General features: G+C 38.1%; 1 protein-coding gene across 3 annotated transcripts in view; it reads right to left on the minus strand.

Moving 5' to 3' along the window:
• Positions 1-19,388, minus strand: part of DCAF6 (DDB1 and CUL4 associated factor 6) — an 81,574-nt gene that overhangs the window by 40,757 nt on the left and 21,429 nt on the right. For all 3 annotated transcript variants that reach the window (XM_027722393.2, XM_027722397.2, XM_027722358.2), the window contains exons 3-10: positions 18,613-18,705; positions 14,940-15,125; positions 10,083-10,196; positions 8,613-8,748; positions 6,485-6,699; positions 4,088-4,181; positions 2,695-2,814; positions 2,212-2,457 (exon numbers count right to left, since the gene is read on the minus strand). In XM_027722393.2, coding sequence (XP_027578194.1) covers positions 2,212-2,457; positions 2,695-2,814; positions 4,088-4,181; positions 6,485-6,699; positions 8,613-8,748; positions 10,083-10,196; positions 14,940-15,125; positions 18,613-18,705 — 1,204 coding nt within the window. The remainder of the gene's footprint in view (positions 1-2,211; positions 2,458-2,694; positions 2,815-4,087; positions 4,182-6,484; positions 6,700-8,612; positions 8,749-10,082; positions 10,197-14,939; positions 15,126-18,612; positions 18,706-19,388) is intronic.

The raw sequence follows: 19,388 nt of genomic DNA on the forward strand, positions 1-19,388 counted from the left end.
TTCGTGCTCTGATTCCAAAGAAGTAATTTCCTGAAAACGTATTCCATATTTGCTAACTCTTAGCTATGATATTCAGACTTGTATCTCCCACCACTTCACATAAAATGGTGGCTGAAAACCTCTCGCTTTCCTTCTTCCATTTTCCAAAATGCTTCCCCAGCCATCCATCTTTTACAACACACTTTCTATCTGGTCTTCCTACTTAACCCCACTGTATTTAAACTACTATTCCCATTATCACTCTCCCCATTCCCTCATCCCAGAAAAAGCAGCAGGTTTTAATCACATCTAAATGCAGCTGAACAAACTCGGGGGATCCTGTTGATGCAGAGGGCAGTGTTTCCACCTTTACGGGCTACAAACCAGGAGTAAATAAAATCTCAAAACTGAGCACACTCATGGGTTACCTAAGCATACAAACATTGCAAAATGGACGTTCCCAACCAAGCCTCCTCATCCACAAACCCACAGCTGCTGCTCCCTCTGCCCAGGAGCTTCCCCTCTCCCCAAACTCACCCATGTTACCCAAGGGCTTCTTTTACAGCAACTTCAGTTTGCACTGCCTTTGAAACCTCAGGTGCAAACACACAGTACTATTAAGTTTGCTCCTGCAGGAGTCCTGTAGACAATTTTAAGCAGCCAATCTGACACCCTGTTTAGGTACAGTCAAAGAGCCTACTAAATATTATACAGCAAATTGCAAAGTATATCCACTGTCTGCCAACAAAACAATCACCACTACCCCTTTCAAAACTAAATACATGGAGAATTGTAAGTCCAAAGTAACACTGGGAAAGAGGAAATGTTCTCAGAGAAGAGCTGGATCAAGAAATAACAACCTCATGCTAGCAGAATAAACTTTTACTTAGAAATGCAGGCAGATTCAGAGAAAAATATTTTTCTGGTCACCACAGATTCCTTAAAATGCAGGCTAGAAAATGCATCACAATTCCAAAAATGCTCTCTAGTGCATTATCATTATGCAACCCACAAAGTTTCAATGATGTAGCAAATAATTGAAGCAATTATTTTTAATATGGTAGGTACTCTCCTGGTCACTCTAACTTCCAGAATATACTGCATATTTTAAAAAATAAATAAATAGATCAAAATGAACCTTTGGTAATGGTATGAGTGCTGTTTAGTGGCTATCCCTCTGGACCAAGATGGCAGCTAAAGTGGGTTATACTGAATTAGAGTAGACCCCTTAATCATCTTGTGTGTGCACTGTGAAAAAACTTGACACTGCAGCAAGCTCACACCAACACTAATAAAAATCATAGGCGACTACAAGCCTCTGATACTAAATAAACCCTCTGGCATTTTCTGAATTTCCTGCGTGTGTTGTCATGCTTCTGATCACTGTTTATTTCCTCTAAATAAGTATCAGACTAGTTGCAAGGTTTGAAAAGCAAAAATGACGTGTCTCATGAGTCTCAACTTATGTCTTCATCTTCCCTGTCTTTCAGGTACCAGGTGCCCCACCATTTCTCACGTGTCCCAAAGACTTTGGCTACAGCAGCCACAGTACACTGAATGGCACACTCTCCCTGGGAAAATCCCCATCTCTCCTATACTCCAGAACACCAAATTTAGGGCCTGAAGATGCTTATCAGTCATCTTTTCCAGTGACAAACAGCTTGGTATTTTTACAACAGAATAAGACAAAAGGTCTGACCCCGTAGGTCTTTCAGAGCACATCAGCCTTTCCACCACAACTGTGAGGCCTAGAAGCTCACTTCAAAAAACTAAAAAAAATAAACTCTTGTGCAAATATTCAACTCTAAAGGCTGTGGCATCTTTTCCCGCACTGAGATGGAAAAGGTCAAGTCAAACCATAAGGTGCCCAAATTAGTTTTTGACATCAACAGTGGGATATACTTTTGTCTTTTTCCCACAATAAGAATGTAAGTCTGTATTAAATACAGATGAATTTCTTCAAGATGTACAAACTTAAATACCAATACGTAGTATAATTCATTAACCAATAAAGGAATGTCATGCAAGGTGAGACAAATGTACACAGTTGATGTTTTACTCTTTCTTTGAACCACAGCTGCAATCCCTTGGTACCTACAAAATATCTAGTCTCATTAAGGGTGTGCAAGGAAGAAAGCAGACTGTGATCTATTAACCAAAATATCCCAAAATAGAGTCATTTCTTATTGGAAGCATTTTTCAGAAACAATGACAAGATGGATTTCTTCTCACCAGACTGATGCAGCACAGGCTGAGTTGAGGCCCCTAAAGAAGGCCTTTGTTCATTATCAGGAGAGGACAGTAATGAAGTTGAAGGGGGACTTTCCGTTGAAGATGATGTTGAAGGAGCTTGAGCTGACATCGTAGAGGAGGAAGATGATGGAAGCTGCTCTGTACCATCTACTTCCATTGCAGTTTCTGATTCTGCACTAGGTGGCATGTTATTGGTAGCAGGAGCATCTGTCCGATTAGTCCCACCTTTGATTAAAAATAAAACAAAAAAGCAAGAAAAACAAGAGCCCAAAGGTAAACTTACTCTATCTCTAAAGATCTCTTTGCATTACCATTCCTATGGCAAATGAAAGTGCTCAGCTCTTCAGAGTGCACTAGAAAGATTTTAGTTCACACCCCAGGAAGGCTGATATTCAAGGCCTGTACATCCAGTACAAACATACTTTCTGTTGTAATTATTATTCTGGAAAAGAAGGAAATCACCTCTGGACCGTGATCTTCCTCGCCCTCGATTGCTTTGTGCAACTTCACTGGCTTCTTCAAACCACCTGGACAGCATGTCTGACATCCTCTGCATCAGAGACACGTTGGGACTTTGCTCCCCTGTAAAATAAGTAATGCTAAAGTTTTACCTACGAGTTTACCAAAGTGCACATTCCCCCCCTCATTTCTTCCAGAAATGGAGAAGGGGAACACATCAACACCCCCACCCCCTGCCAAGTAACAATGCCCTTCCACCTGATCCCAATGTCTATCCTCATTTCCATACTGCAGGACTCTGACTCTCTGCTGGGATCCCTCATTCTCTTCCTGTACCCCAAATGGAGGAGCTCCAGCCTTGAAACACAGAAAAATGGAAAGCAGTGGCCAAGGAAAACAGACAAAAGGTGGCTAATGATGCCATAGGAAATAATACCATAGGAAATAATACCAACAGGTTCAAAAAAAGATGACTGAAACTCACAGGCAACAGAACTACATGGAGATTTTAAAGGAAGAGATGGGAACACACCCTCTAACGTTTCTAATCCAGCAATTCCAAATACTGGGGGAGCAGCAAAGACAGACTAAGGTAAGGGGACAGACTCATGTTCTCTCCCTAAACAGCATTTCTCATTGCCTGTGTCAGATACAGAATCCTACTCCACATGCACCGCTACTAATCTTACACAGCTAAACACTTCTATTCTACTCTCGGGAATCAGGAAAATGAGAAAAACAACACAGAAAACCTGGAAAGGGAAGCTTTAGGCAGAAAACAGAGACAGATCTAAGGGAACTAGAATCAAGTACTTGGAACCCCTCAACATGTCAGATTTAAAAAGGAACAGATAAAGAGTAAGATGAGTGGCAAAGCATCCTCTGCCTGGCTTTGGAAATGTTCTATCTCCTGAAATCCCAAGCAATTGAGTAATATATTATAAACATGAAAATATAAGCATAAAAATTTAGTCATCCTGTGCAACCAAATGACATTAAGGCAGTGAAAGATATAATATTAGAATCCTATTGCTTTGAATTCCAGTCCCCTAATGTAACCACTAAAGAGCAATTCATTTGTAACTGTGATTGCATGTGAGGTTTGACTGCAAAATAAAAAGAAATAAGTGTTTGTGCTACTCCCTGACCAACGACAATGAAACAGACTCCCCTTTATTTGTATCAGCCTAACTGAAGCAAAATAATTTTTCTGGTAAGAATATTTTCAATTTAGGCATTTTTAAAAATCATTTTACAGTAGCAGTTCTGTGTTAAATTCTAAGGAAACCTTCTCGGCTGATTCTGAAAGCATGGACAGTTTAATCTGAAGCACATTTTTCAGGAATACCCCAGGAAAAAAATGGAAAACAAAACCCAAAAGTGCAAAAGCTTTTACCATCTCTCTCTCTCTCGCTCTCAGGCCTTGCCCTTGGCCCAGTGTCCGACCAGTCCCCTCTGAGCCGCAGACGTTTGACAGGAGGTTGCCTTAACTGGGGGGGGAGGGGAGAAAAAAAGGAACAAAAAAAAAAAAAAAAAAAGAACAAAAAGCATTAAAGCTATTCATGTTGGACAGTACACAATTCTAAAGTCTAAATATAAATGCACTACCACGATTTTCTTAAGTTACATCAATTTGTATCCGTCACCAAAAAATGGAGTGTCAGCCACATGTTCAGATGGACTGTGAATAAGCATAATGCTGCATTGACAGAATGCAAGTTTTACCTCCACAGGAGTACAACTATCTAAATCAATGCCTCTCAGAACTAACTCACCTTGTATTTTATGCCATACTAACATTATTATGTTAATTGAGGCTTTCCACAGCCAACAATAACAATTAAGGTTTTCCGAATTCAGCCTGAATTCTGCAAAACTATTAATTTCTTCACATTAAAAACTATGTGAAATGTAGATTCCAATTAAGAAAAAAGGAAAAAAGTCAGACATTAACAAAACAAGAAAATTTTATGAAAATAAACTCTCCAGTTTATTTTTAACCTATTTTCTTCTAAATTTTTAAAATATTTTTATTACAAAATATAGAGTACAAAAGAAGTACTCTATAGGGAGTGTTACTTTCAGTGACTTGAAGAGAAACAGCTAATGCTTTGAACATTCAGAAAGGCAGCTCTGAGTCTGAAATTGAGTGTATTGGCTGGATATTTTCAGCTTTAACAAAAAACAAAACAAAAAAAAAAAAGACAAAAAACAAACAAACAAAAAAAAGAAAGTGAATAGCTGTGCTGACAATTTTAAAAGTAAATGCAAAGCCCCTGTGGTGAAAGCATATTAAAGTGTCAACTTCCATGAGCCAGCAGATTCAGGAAGAAGTCTTTACATTTCTTCTACTCTACAGAACTTAAAGCCAGGCTGAAATGAAAATAACATTTAAGGAAAATGATTTGGCAAGAAAAGATCACAGGACATATTCTGTGCCTAAAAAACCAAAAGAATACATAGGATCTGTTGGTAACAGGTGGTCACAATCCTCTCTCTCTCTCTAGTAACTGGGCAGTCAATTCTCCACCAAACTGCTTCAGACCAGATTAACATTCCACAGGAAAAAGGAAGAAGTGCAGAACCATCCGTGCATCTCATGGGTTTTTCTGGGTTCCTGTTTGCTTTTTCCTGCTTCAGTGTAACTCAGACATTCTTCCCCAGTCCTACGAATCCAAAGCCCTTCTGATCAACAATATTTGTGCCAGTAGTGGCAGCCCCTGGCTCAGTGAGTACAGCCCAGCCATGGCTGTGGCACTGAAGCAACACCAGCCTGACACTTGCCAGGCTTTGGCTGGACTTTAATTGCTTGGAGCATCCTTTTAGCTCATTTAGCTGCAGCAGCGATTGTCCAGTGACCAGGTCAAATTACCATCTAATTTGCTTTAGTTTTGCTTAGATTTGCCTAGACGTGTGGTGTTAACAACCTCTTGTTAACAGTTTTGATATATACAGGAATAACAATTAACTAGATTGTGTGAGGTAGAAATACCTACAGTACAGGCACAGGCTGGCAGCAGGGGTGGATACAGGAGGATACCAGAGACACCTTCTCAGCACCTCACCTGTGCTGTAAAGGCTGGAGCCAAACAACAACTGTTTCAGGGATGACAGCAAGGACAAAGAATAAGCATTTAAAAGCAAAACCACGCTGTCCTGAAAAAAGAAGTAGTGGATGCTTGAGGGAGCGCAGGGGGAGAGACACAACGTAACTTTGCTGTAGTTAAAGACAGTTTTTTATATTGATCAGAAAATTTAGACTGGAAGGGTCAGCAACATTGTAGCTGGGCTGATAAACAGCTGCTTGAGTTTTGGCTACACTACAGAAGATTTTAATACTGCTCAGTAACAGTGGCTCACCTCCTCGATCTAAACATCTTGTACTCCCTCATATGTGTCATTAAATGGTAATTTTTAACAAGGAGTATCAATACTTGATTTCAAGGAACGTGCTTTTGGTGGCATGGAAAATAATAGAGCATACACCTCAATTACAAGAGTGACCTTGCTGGTCATATAACCCAAGATTCATGTAGATGCTTTCTCGTCTCTGAGAGGGAAACCAGACAAGAAAGAAAACCAGAGTGGCAAAGTATTGTAAACAAATACATATATAAAAAATACATATTATAAATACACAAATTTTGTGACACAATCTACTTGCCACGTCTTAGTCTATGAACAGCAATATTGTTTTCAGATTAATTTAAAGGGAAATACAACTGATTGTATTTCTTGTGTGCTGCAGCAAAACAAATATAAAACGAGAAAACAGGTCATCTTAATCACTTGCCTCTTCCCTTCTCTCTTCAGCAGAAGGAACTTTAAGTTCTCGTGCTGTGTCATCCTTGGGATCAAACAAATATATGTAATCTGAAGAGTAGCTAACGAGGATCTCTTGCCCATCTTCACTATAACAAAGGGATGTTACTCTGCAGGATTTGTTATTGAGATGAGGAGGAACAAAACGTGCCACCATTCCAACAGTGCCCCTGCCAGCATAATTCCCTTTATTGGAAAAAAAAAGGAGGGGGAGGAGAGAAGGAAGAAAAAGAAATTACATGTTTACTATTGTGAATTTTCAACAGCTTCAATAAACTCCTTCTTTAATATCCAGCAAAAGACAATCAGGGAAAAGCTACGTATCCTGCAGTTCCTGCATTAAATTTTATCTGAAGAATGACACATCAGATCTTACTGCTCTTTTATATTTTTGCTTACAAACTTTATATCTGTATAAAAATATGAAAACACACACACAATGTCACATACCCACCCCATGATGGTGTGTGGATGCTATCTGTCAAATGTAGAACAAATGGAAATTTTACAAATGAAAAACATTTACAAAGTAGTAACACAAATCTGTATCTACACGTAAGTTAGAAAGGGATTCATTATATGAAACTTTGAAAATTTAGGACATACCTCTCTTTTCTACCCATTTTTAAAAAAAAAAACACTAATTTTTCTTCAAGGCATAATACCGTCACATTGAAGCTGCAGAACTATACACTACATTGGACTTATCACACTTTCCTGACAAGTCACCTCCAATCCACACACTAAAACAGTCTTAAAGTCTAAAATTACAAGTTTGTGAGCAGATAAAAGTTGCCCATAAGAAGCTCTAAAACTGAGAAAAACTGACTGTCCCGAAATCCCCTAATTTGACATGTAACTGTTTCCCACATGGCCTATCTGTTGCAACAGTCTGTCCTCACCACAGACAAGTTCAAAGTTTATCATCTCACATTATGTAAGGAATGAAACAGAAAACTTTAAATGAAAATCAACAAGTAGACACAGAACGCTTTACCTCTTAAAAAAACAAACAAAACACCCCCCAAAACAAAAACTCCACACAAACTCAAACAAACAACAGAACACTATACCAATATATCAAAAAATTACAGTCTTCAAAATCTTGTCTTTTCTTTTATTGTATAGGCCAGCATACCAAATTCATCTTATTCCTGTATTGTTACAATACAAGAGCACATACAGGACTTTTTAGTCAAGCCCCAGGATTTGTTCCTCAGGTAGTCCTCACAGAATTTTGCTGACTTCTCTGATGAAAGGGAGGGCTCTTATAGAATTTCAGTCTGATGAGAAGGGTACTTTTTATTTTTTAGTTATATATACATATTTCTATATATATTTATTAAGTGATCTTTTGTGTTCCCTTTCTCCTCTAACACAATCAGAAACAGAAAAATGCTGCACGAAATGACAGATTTTGTGACTGACTGTGGGCAGGAATGTGTGTGCACAGCTAAGTGTATTAATTCCTGTGTGTCCAAACAGACATTGATCATACATTTTAAGCAAGAGATATGTTAGAATTACATAAAACACTTCTGCTTGCCACCTGCAATTTTTAAATAAAATGCTTAGGTAAGCATCTGAAGCACACTGAGCTTTCACTTGGAGAATTTGAGGTTTTCCAGTGAAATTACATTAGATACAGCAGTAACTACTGCAAAGTTGAGCATATTGCATGATATTATGGAGTTCCTAAGATCTCTTTCCACAAGAAGCAAGAGATTCCAGCCTGGTAGAGTAAAAGAAGATAAGAACTTAATTAAAATTCAGGTGCACCACTGCAGGCTGCAATGATTGGCTTTTTGCAATACTGGAATCAGGTGTTTCGAGACAAAAGAAGAGACATTACAAAATGTCTTTTTCTGCATTCAGTGTTCAATGCATGAAGAGATTAAGTTTACTTACTTGAAGATTTCTGCATTAGCAAATATTAGAGTGAAATTACTATTATACAAAGCACAGATCCCAGAGCAGAAAACTACACTTCATGCAGTGTCACACTTCTCTCATCCACCATCCACTATGGAAAAAAAAAGAACCTGAAATTGGAAATGCTATAAGGGTTAGAAAAGCTTACTCCAAAGTTTGGTTCCTACCTGTTGCTCTTGTGCCAAGCATTCTCCTGTCATATATCCTTACTGAGCTGTCAGAACAACCCACAGCCAGGTAGTAGGGGATGGGGGGACAGATGGCAACAGAGGTGGCAGCACGGCGACAGTTTATCAAAATATCCTGCAACAAACAAAAACGCAGCATTCAAATAGTAGCTCTGAACATTTGAAGTATGATTCTGTGGTTTTTTTTTACTTCAGGACACAGGGCCCTTAGTCAAGGAGGTTTTGAGAAAAACTAAGCCTGGCCCTGTGAAGATTTGAGCATAAATGTGTTATCGGAAAAGCCACTGCAGAGAAGGAGAACTATCAGAGAAAGAAAACTAGCTCCAGATCGACTGAAAAAGAAACCAAACCAAAACAGAAACACTGAAGGAGCATTTAAAAACAGACAAATACAGCAACCACAGATTTATAAACTAGCTTGCACTTTGGATTTTCATATTGAAACATAGTAACTGTTGAGTCAGGAGAGTACTAAATACACAGAAACAGTTTAAATTCATTAAAGGACCAGCATAGGTTTCATCCATGGGAGGGAAGGAGAAGGGGAGAAAGGAAAGGAAGGAAGGAAAGGAAGGAAGGAAAGGAAGGAAGGAAAGGAAGGAAGGAAAGGAAGGAAGGAAAGGAAGGAAGGAAAGGAAGGAAGGAAAGGAAGGAAGGAAAGGAAGGAAGGAAAGGAAGGAAGGAAAGGAAGGAAGGAAAGGAAGGAAGGAAGGAAGGAAAGGAAGGAAGGAAAGGAAGGAAGGAAAGGAAGGAAGGAAAGGAAGGAAGGAAAGGAAGGAAGGAAAGGAAGGAAGGAAAGGAAGGAAGGAAAGGAAGGAAGGAAAGGAAGGAAGGAAAGGAAGGAAGGAAAGGAAGGAAGGAAAGGAAGGAAAGAAATCCCTAGAACTGGTCAATATGCACAAAGTAGAATAAAATTGATCAAGAATAGCAATCCATACTTTGGTAGCTTTTCTCCAATTCAATATTAAAACTGTTTCTGAAATCCAAGCACAGTGGACACCACCAATACCTTACCTTGTAGAGAGTAATACCAGTGAGGTAGTATAATTCATTACCAAATCTTTTCTCACAGAGGGGCAAAGGATGCTCAAGGACACAAGGCTGTAGATGATTTTCTAGGTTCATTTTCTGCCTCCAACTCTGCACTCTATAGTACTAATGTAAACCAGGTCAAGAGATTCCATTTCAATGTACAATATTTTCTACCTATTTGCAGCCTCACACCAAAGTTTGTAAACTAAAAAATGCCAAAGGAGATATTAAAATAAAAAAAAAAAAAAATAAAAAGACTCCCCAAACTGTTATTGTTTCTTGGGAAACATGTTGTCATCTCCACCAACGACCCTGAAACCTATTATTTCTAAAAGCCTTACCAGAATTCATATCCTATGTTTGTATGATGTACAGCTCTACATTTAGGTCATCTTTATTAAAAGATTTCACTCTTACATCTTTACAATCTTCCTTTGTGCAACTTGTTTTGATTCGAGTATCAAACCATCTTACAGTGCCATCTTCACCACAAGAGAGGAAAGTATAGGGATCATTTGGTACTGTCATAATCTGCACAAAAGAAAGAATGAAAAAAATAGAAGTATGAATACAGCCAGAAATAGCATTAATTTAAAAATAAAAGCATCAACATTTTGAGCAGCAGTACAGACTGAAACAATTATTACTCAAGTCCAGTTTTCCACTGAAATAGAGGAAAACCAAAAAACTGGTGATGTTTCTTTATTTTCAAGAGAAGGTTTGAACTACTGAAGTAGACTATTAAATGTCACATAAGATTAAATATCTGTAGGTCAAAGCTTACAGATATTTCTATTATCTTTTAACACACAACATACATTTACTGCTATCAGTTTTCAGATAACTAATCGATTTTCCTGTAATCATTCAACAAAAGCTCAGTTTACTCTCTATCAAGTAATGGAAGACAATAATAAACAAAACCCTCAAGTCTGAATGACTTGAAAATACTAAATGGGTTTTATTCTCATTGCCCATTCCTTTACATTCTAAGTAGTCCCCTGAAGCAACTCTGCAAAAAAGGCTGTTACTAACCTACCCCCTCACTGCAATTTATTTTTTTAATTTTTTTTTTTTTTTAGGAGAGCACTGTATTGAACTGTATTCCTAAGCTCAGCCCTACTCCAAGTAGGGAAAGCTTGGATGGAGTCCCACATGTATGGCTTAATTCAAGAAGGCCTCCTTAAGACAAAATAAAAAGGCAAGAGGCCCAAATGTCAAAGCTGAATTCCACAGGTCAGTGAATGCACAGGAAATGTCACGTTTTTCACACTCTGCCTCTCAAACAGGAAACAGAGAACGTGGTAGAACTACACTGCTGCTACTACCAGTAACTTCACAGAAATTTATAAAGCCACAAAAATGGTTAATAGTGCAATACATTCATTCAACAGAGAGCAAATGAGTGATTCTTTAATGTTTTGAATGGGATGATTTATTCCACACCCCCCCCCCCCGAACTCTTATTAAAAGTAACTTAAGGATATCTATAAATCTTGTAACCTAAAGTGGGATTACAAAGGTAATCACTGCAGGACTCAGCATTTCTTGTAGTACTGAGACAATGTGTGCTGTGCCAAATCGTTGTGCTGACCAACGAGAAGTTCAACAGGCAGAACAAAGCCAAGGTTTGAGCAACGACAGAACAACAAACTTCTGAGCTGTGACCATTGTTCCTCTACATGTTAGTGTAACATATTTAAAAGACTGTTTTTCACTGCACATTTCATTCAAATTAACGTTATTTGTGTCCTTATAAAAGCCATCAATCGTTCTTCAGTCCACTAAATTCTTCCAGCACGTTTGCTGGATTCCCAGGCAGAGCTTGCAGTGAAAATATTTGCTTTGTTCCAGGAGTGGTGCTGAATGTGGGAAGCTCTTATTTCTAGTAGCTGTATTTTGTTTTTGTTCATACTAATGCTACTTCACAGTATACCTGTAACATAACTTGCACGTACCAACTTTCATGTGTGGTGTTTACAAATCTGTTAAGTAATTTATAAACACCAAAACAGAGACCTGCAGACTCCAATAACTAAGAGTCGTTGTTACTACATTTAAGTTCAACAAGAACACATTATATATGTATAAAATCCTTTATAATAACTACAAAAAAAGTCTTCTATTTAACTTTAAAAGCATATAGCTATGTGATTGTTTTACTGTATTTAAAATATGAAGGTAAGAGTTGTCCATTAAAGTACATTCTCTTTCTGAAATGCAATTCCTAATGAAGGGCAACAAAGAAAAGCATTTGGCTGAGTAAAAATAAACTTGTCATGGCCTTGTATAAATAACAAATTCTTCAGAAACATGTCTCAAGAACTTCTCCCTCTCTCTCTACTTATTCTCTTCTCACCCAGAATTAAAAACAATCGTACAATTATCTCAGAGTTTAGCACAATCTAAACAAATTTCCACATTCCTCTGTTTCACTGGATGTTTTTATAATGCCTTGAACAATCACAAACTCCAAGTTTAAAGAGCAGTTCAAATTCAAACCACATTCAAATTTAGAATTAGTACCTCAGGGGCAGCTCTTAGCTTTTGTTATTTAGAGGATCCAGTGAGTCAAAGTTCTATATTTAATGTGATGATGTGGTTACATACAGCTGGGCAGTAACATCACGATAGTTAGAAATTATCTTCCCACTCCAGAAAACTCCCAGTGACAAGGTTGGGTTATGTCAGAAGCTGAAGCTGCATCTCAGCCATTTGCTTAAAACTCCCTGCTATTTGCTCTATTATATTTGATGTGCCAAGGATCAAAAAAAGGTCTGCTATGCCACACAGTAATACATGCATTTGGTGTTCCAGTGTCAGGTTTAAGACACAGCAACAGAATTATAGCCTTTATAAAAAAGTATTTCCCAAAAATGTATTATAAACCTATGTTTTTGAAGGGAGCTCAAATCTAGATATGTTAAACCTCAGTGCAAAACTAGATAAGAAAAATAACTTCAGAAAGAGACACAGTTGTTAAAATAATCATTGTCATGCAGGGATTTTGATATTCCTTCCATTAACTGTGTTTAAAAACTATAAACAACCAAACTGTATCACATTACTGTCATTCAAAACAACAATAATCATATGTTTAACATATTTAAATTTGAGCTCTCTTCAATAACAAAGGTTTATAATACATCTTGGGAAATACTTTTTATAAAGGCTATAAATTCTGTTACTGTGTCTTAAACCTGACACTTGAATATTAAATGCATGCATTACTGTGTGGCATTTTGTTAAAGCAAATTGCTGAATAAAAATCATCCCAAATAAGACCATTTTAACTGTGCAATATAGCAAGCAAATGTCCCTGCCCTCTTCAAGTAATGATTTTGAAGAAAAAAAACTACACTCCTACAACTAGTTACTGTTCAGTGATAGTCATTCTCTAGAGACAACAATAAAACTTGCATCTCCATTTGCCAGACAGTTGGGCTCTCCATATTTCTTCTAAAATATTTTTTAAACTGTTACTAGTTTGTTTTGACAAGTTTAACTTGTTGTATCCACGAAATTTGTATCTATCATCTGGCTCAGTAGCTTGCAGTGTGCACACCATCACCGCTGATGACAAACAACACCTTGCAAAGAGACAATCTTTGCATCTCCTGTGACCAGGCCAGTTCTGGTCCCTGTTACTGCTCCTCACCCACAACCACAACTGGCAGCTGCTTTCAGTTCTGATTTCCTCAGGAAGTGACAATGACCTGGCAGACACCCTCCCCTACAAGGACATTTCAGCTTTAGGAAACAGCATCTCAGTCTCCAGATGTTGCTGTGAAAAGGCAGGTTTTTATTTCCGATGCAGAGAACACCCAATCGACGAGGGCAGTTCCCAGAGCAGCACAGACTGCTATATATAGTCAACCTCAGAGAGAACAGAGGCACTTCAGGCTTCTGGCTGGGGGCCCTGAGAACTGATGGTGTTCAGAGGAAACAGGAGTTTCTCAATCAAAAAAAACCCTCAAAAATAACAGCAGGCGATGCGAGCCTGGGATCCGGAATCACATTTTGCAAAACTGAAAATACCCAGTCTTGTATTAAACCCAGGGAAAAAACCAAACCAAACCAAACCACAAATCCCAGAAACAGAGGGAATATCACAGGGTTCACTCGACTGACCTGAAAAGTGACCCTGCAGACAGGATGTGTTTTGACAAAAGGCGTTAGTGGAACATGTGTAATTACAACCATAAGGATACTTTTACTCCATGATCAAAAATTAATTATGGCAGTACCTCAGCCACTTTCTTTTTTCATACACTCCAATTGTTTTTAGCAGAGATTTTAAAATATTTTGTTCACTTAACATGCAAAGAAAGAGATCTAACAACTTGCTATGAAATCTGAGCTAAATAGTTAAAAAAAGAGATGGATTTGGGATTATTTTCCCCTGTGTGTATACTGTGGAAGTATTAAAAAACCCCAAACAAATAAATAATTAAAAAAGGGGAACATTTATAACCTAAGAAGAAAATAGCAGTATTTCTTCCTATTTTAACCACACTAAGTTTTACAAGCAGCACATTTTGCTACTTGTAAAAAATATATAGATCAATTATTTAAAAAAAAAAGGATCAATAAATCTTATTATCTTCCTAAGCTAACTAACACTTTGCTCCTTCACTTGCCTGGTTTATATGAACCAAACTTCCAAGGGAGGATTGAAAACACTGTCATTAAACTTACAGCTAAAGAGTTAACTAGAATACACAATAGAAAAATTATCTAAAACTGTAAACACAGTTTTCAGACTAAGCTGTTCACACATGCTGAAATAAGCATTTCTTAGAAGGATTTAAGTTGTGAAAAAGGCATTAAACTGCTGAAAAGTTCGGGGGGGGAGAGAAGAGGGAGGACACGAGGGGAAGAATAAAAATAAAAATAAAAATGCAAACAGCCATTGCTCCCACCTCCCAGCTTACTTCAGGAAGGAATTCACAACACAATTTAAATCGGTTTTGCTCTGCAGCACATTCATTCAGTGAAGGTGAATTCATATTTTTAAAAAAAAGGGGTGTCTTAACAACTGGAAAGTCCTCCATTTATTTAATTTAGACAGTACATTTCTTTGTTAAAGCCTACTCTAAGAGAAAAAAAAAAAAGAAAAAAAGGAAAAACAAAAACCCTCAAAAAAGATAGAAGAAGAGTTCTATAATTCTCACTGAAATAAAATTTTCAGTGCTCTGGTTAGAATCTTGGGCAACAGCGCAAGAAAATATGTATTTTCCCCATCTTAAATGATCCTATACTCGTGTGAGGTACCTCATAGGTGGTTCCATAGTGGCAGGTGTACTGGCATTGCCTGTTGGTCTCTGCATCTTGTTCAACATTGGTGTAAAAAATGACTCCATCTCCAGAGCAGGATACAATCTGTTTGTCATTTGTGCACGGCAAGAACTTTGCGCTGAAAATATTGGCCCTGTGTCCTGAGCGAATCGTCGTTAAAACCTGAGGGAGGAAGAAAAAAAGGAAGGTTGTGCCAGGCTGATGTTCTCCGAGCAAATAAAGAATGGGACAATAACACAGAGTGTGGTACTTTGAAACATGAGTTATGCACAGGCTGCCAGTGACCTGCAGCGCAATGCAACAGAGCAGAGAAACTGTTTTTACGCTGAATTTCTTCCAAGAACAAAGTGGTTCCACAAGAGACATTCACTTAGGCACTTGCATGAAGCTGTCTGCAAAATAAAAGGACTGGAATGCAAGTGCCACCTTTTGTTTTTACAGTGGTTGTTATATATCACATCAGGTTTCTCGAAGTGAAACGTTAGTCCAGGGTGATGGTGCAGCCAACAGGCCATGAGCAGAGATTTAGAAGACCTGGAACATTGTAGGTCAAGAAGAATAAAGCATTGTAATTCAAGCCAACTTTATAGCCTTTAAAAATTGATGTTACTCATAAAATAAACTCACTCTAAAAAGAAGAACTGAAGTTTACAGGGAAGGATGTTTTGAAACCAGTCATAAATAAATAAACATTTAAGAACATGATTAAAGGGCAATAACCAAGACTTGGTCACAGTGAATGTCTTTCATCTACAGTACAAGCAGAGAAGCACATGATTTACTTCACCATCACAGCTGATTTTAAACACTTTGTGGTGACCCTTTATACTTCCTAACATACTTCTTATTAGACTATCAAAACTGAAAAAACCCTCCATATGCTTTTCTGTGCACTAGTGAACATTCTATTCTTACCTTATTTCCCCCAGCTGCAGCACTTAAACCAAACTGCATTTTTCACCACTTCTATTAGGGAAAAAAATACTTCCCAAGTTGTTTACAGTATGAAAATTACTTCCAAATTTCCACTCAATTAACTTAATCAAAGAAAACATTATGCAAATGAAGTTGTTCTGTTAGTAATAGCTCATGCCTAACATTTCAGAAGTGCTATTTCCCACCTTTTAAATAATTCACACAAAGAAAGATTAACAGTGTATCTGCATATTCTGAATGGTACACATGGCTTAGTGGTAAAAATAAAAAAATAATTATCAAACTCAGGAAATATAATCCATTAATTTTATTTCAATAAATAAAGGTTTGTTCAGATCTCTGCATTTTACTGAAAACATTTAAAAAACACATATTCAACAGAAATTAGGAACTCTGTATCAGAGCAACTCAGAACAAGAAGTCCATAAGGTATCCTAGTTCAGATGACAGCTAAAGATGTCAGGAGTCAACCCCACCTCTGATTTCACACTGTTGCTACCATGAAATAAATATTTTTGTCCTGATAAAGATGATAAAGGGACTGAAGCAACTCTCTCATGAGGAAAGGCTGAGGGAGCTGGGCCCGTTCAGCCTCAAGAAGAGACAACTGCGAGGGAACCTCATCTCTGTCCGTCAGGGGCTGCAGGGAGGGGGCAGGGGATGGACCAGGCTCTGCTCGGGGGGGGGGGGGGTCCAGCACCAGAGGAACGGGCAGGAACTGATGCCCAGGAAGTTCCACCTGGACATGAAGAACTTCCTTGCTGTGCAGTGACCCAGCACTGGAACAGGTTGCCCAGAGAGGGTGTGGAGTCTCCCTCGCTGGAGATCCCCAAGAACTGCCTGGACACAACCCTGGGCCCTGGGATGACCCTGCTGGAGCAGGGAGGTGGGACCAGGTGACCCACCGTGGTCCCTTCCAGCCTCGCCCATTCTGTGAAATGCTTCCTTATTGAATTAGATATTTTTGTAACACAGGACACTGCATTGATGGCTGAAGTCTATTTTTGCTGCTCAAGCTAGTTCATAACAGAAAATATGGTGATAAGGGTGTTTGCCAAGATGACAGATTACACTACAGTTCTAATACCAATACCAATTTGCTCCCTTTTCCTGTATTGATTCTGTTATTCAAGCCAGAGAAAATCAGCTAACACAGCTCTAACAGTCATTAAAAATCCCATGTCTAGATATTTCAGGAACAAAACTGATTATTAAGTCTTCTTGCTAGTACCTGCTGTTTTATAATTGCATTTGCATGTATTGGGGGGAAAAAATAATAGTAATTAAAACAAAATCTATCTCCTCCTCTGAAGTTATGTAAAATAAATAACTCAGGTAACTGTAAAAAATAAGAAAACAAAACATCTCCTATATTTCTTATTAGGCTTAAGTAAAGCAGTAGTACACAATGGAGAAAAAAACCCAAAATTGTCCCATGAAAGCATAAAGCTTCAATTGCTGCATCTATTAAAACAATACAATATTTTAATGCAATAGTTATATAGTAAGATAATAATGTTGCAACTACCTGATAGTGAGATATTAAAATAAACCCTGAACAATAAGTAATATTGAACATCCTTTACTTGCACAAAAAATTCTTACTCTGCAAATCTCTCCAACACCACTCACTTTGGAATATATCCATCATCTACCTCATAGCTGTCTTAGACACCTTTTCTTCTTCAGCTGAACTCCCAGGCCAAGAGAAATCCGAGTCTAATGACACTGATCTGAACTTTGTCGGACTGACACCAAGAGTTGAAAGGAAGAGATGAAGTTTGAAAGGTATGGATTTATTTGGGGAAGTGAGGAAAATGGCCTTATCTATATGCACAGGCAACTCTCCAAATCACTGCATTTTCCCTCCAAAACTCTTCAGGAAAGCAAAATATCACCTTCTACTCAAACTCTCTTCCACCATCACAGCCACACGTTTTGGCTCTCTCACCACATTTAATTTTTTTATCACGTCTTCAGGGTTTAGTTCTCAGCCTCTGAGCGAGCAAGGGAGAGAGGACAGAGAGTTCAGAGCATCTGTTCCATCAAACCACAGCGGTTCCTTAAAGAGCAAAGTGTGGGACACTGCTACTACCTGATGGATGCCAGCTGGCATTTCTGGAAACCATCCAACTGCATCGTAACCCCTGTGAGTGAAGGAGTGGAAAGGCAGAGACCTCTACAGCACCTTCTGCTTCACAAACCTCCTTCCCTTGTATCAGTACAAATTCTGCTGCATCCACACACAGGTACACACAAGGCAATGTAATTTCAAGTGGGAGTGAACCCTTTGAATCAAGATTGACGCCTCGACGACACCAACTCAGTACATCACACAGAGCAAAGGCCAGTACAATATTTTAAAACGAAAGTGAAAGGAAAACAATTTATCTGACGATAAGATTTCACAGGAATTACTGAATCCTATTTCTAGTCCTGACACTAATCTGTTGTGAGACCATGTTCCCTTTGTGCCAGACCACGTACCGTAAAATGGGATAATACCTATGTCGCAAGGGATTAGAATACTAAGGTTTTAAAGCACTGTGGGGTTCTATTCTCATTTATAAACACTGTGAAGTGCATGATATTATCTCTGTCAGATGACAATTATTATCTGAAAACCAACATATTGAAAAAGAACTTTAATATGTTGAAAAATAATAACTTACACTTTATTTTAAAATTAGCAAGTATACAGAAACAAACCTACCTTTCTGCTGTAGGGATTACTAATTACCAGGTTGGTGTCATCTGAGCCAGATAAAATATATTCTCCTGTGTCGTTCCAACAAATTGTATTCACCTGCATGAATTAAAAAAAACTTGTTTAGGCTTAGAGCAATTCAATTTTCCCTGTATTAAAACATCTATATTCACCCAACACTACAGAAATAGGAGTTAAGAAATTCAAATGAAATGATGTCATTTCTAAGTAGCTAGCACCAAAAAAAAAAAAAAAAAAAAATAAAAAAAAAAATCTGTGTTTTTAAAACAAATTGATAAGGCATCTCAATTACTCCCTCTGCTTCTCAAGAGTTCATCAGGTAAATTAAGCCTTCCCACAAGGGTCTCAGTAGCCACAATTTTACACATTCAGGTGCTTTAATGTACCAAATCTACTCCATAGAGTTCTCCAAATTTGATCTGGAGGGCATCACAATCTTTATTGTGGCTTCACCATATCCAAATTCTGACCATCCATTGCTTTGTGCACTTTTCACTGACCACAATTTCTCAGGGAAAAGCAGCATCCATCCCAGATCCCTTTGGAAAAGTAAGAGTATGCTGGGAAAGAAGAATCCTACAGGAAGGTACAGAATCTTATTGGAAGAGCTTTACAATATATTTCCTTATCAATTCTCCTTTTCACAAGCCTGTGCTTTATAAGGTGTCACTGAAATAAAGCTGTGAAAGCACTCAAAGTCCAGGAAGCTCAAAAAGTATCCTCCAAGCAGCAGCTCATGCACAAGCACCAAGGACTGCATG

This window comes from Pipra filicauda, unplaced genomic scaffold, assembly GCF_003945595.2.
Source record: "Pipra filicauda isolate LSUMZ 115617 unplaced genomic scaffold, ASM394559v2 scaffold487_size526621_pilon, whole genome shotgun sequence".
NCBI lineage: Eukaryota > Metazoa > Chordata > Aves > Passeriformes > Pipridae > Pipra > Pipra filicauda.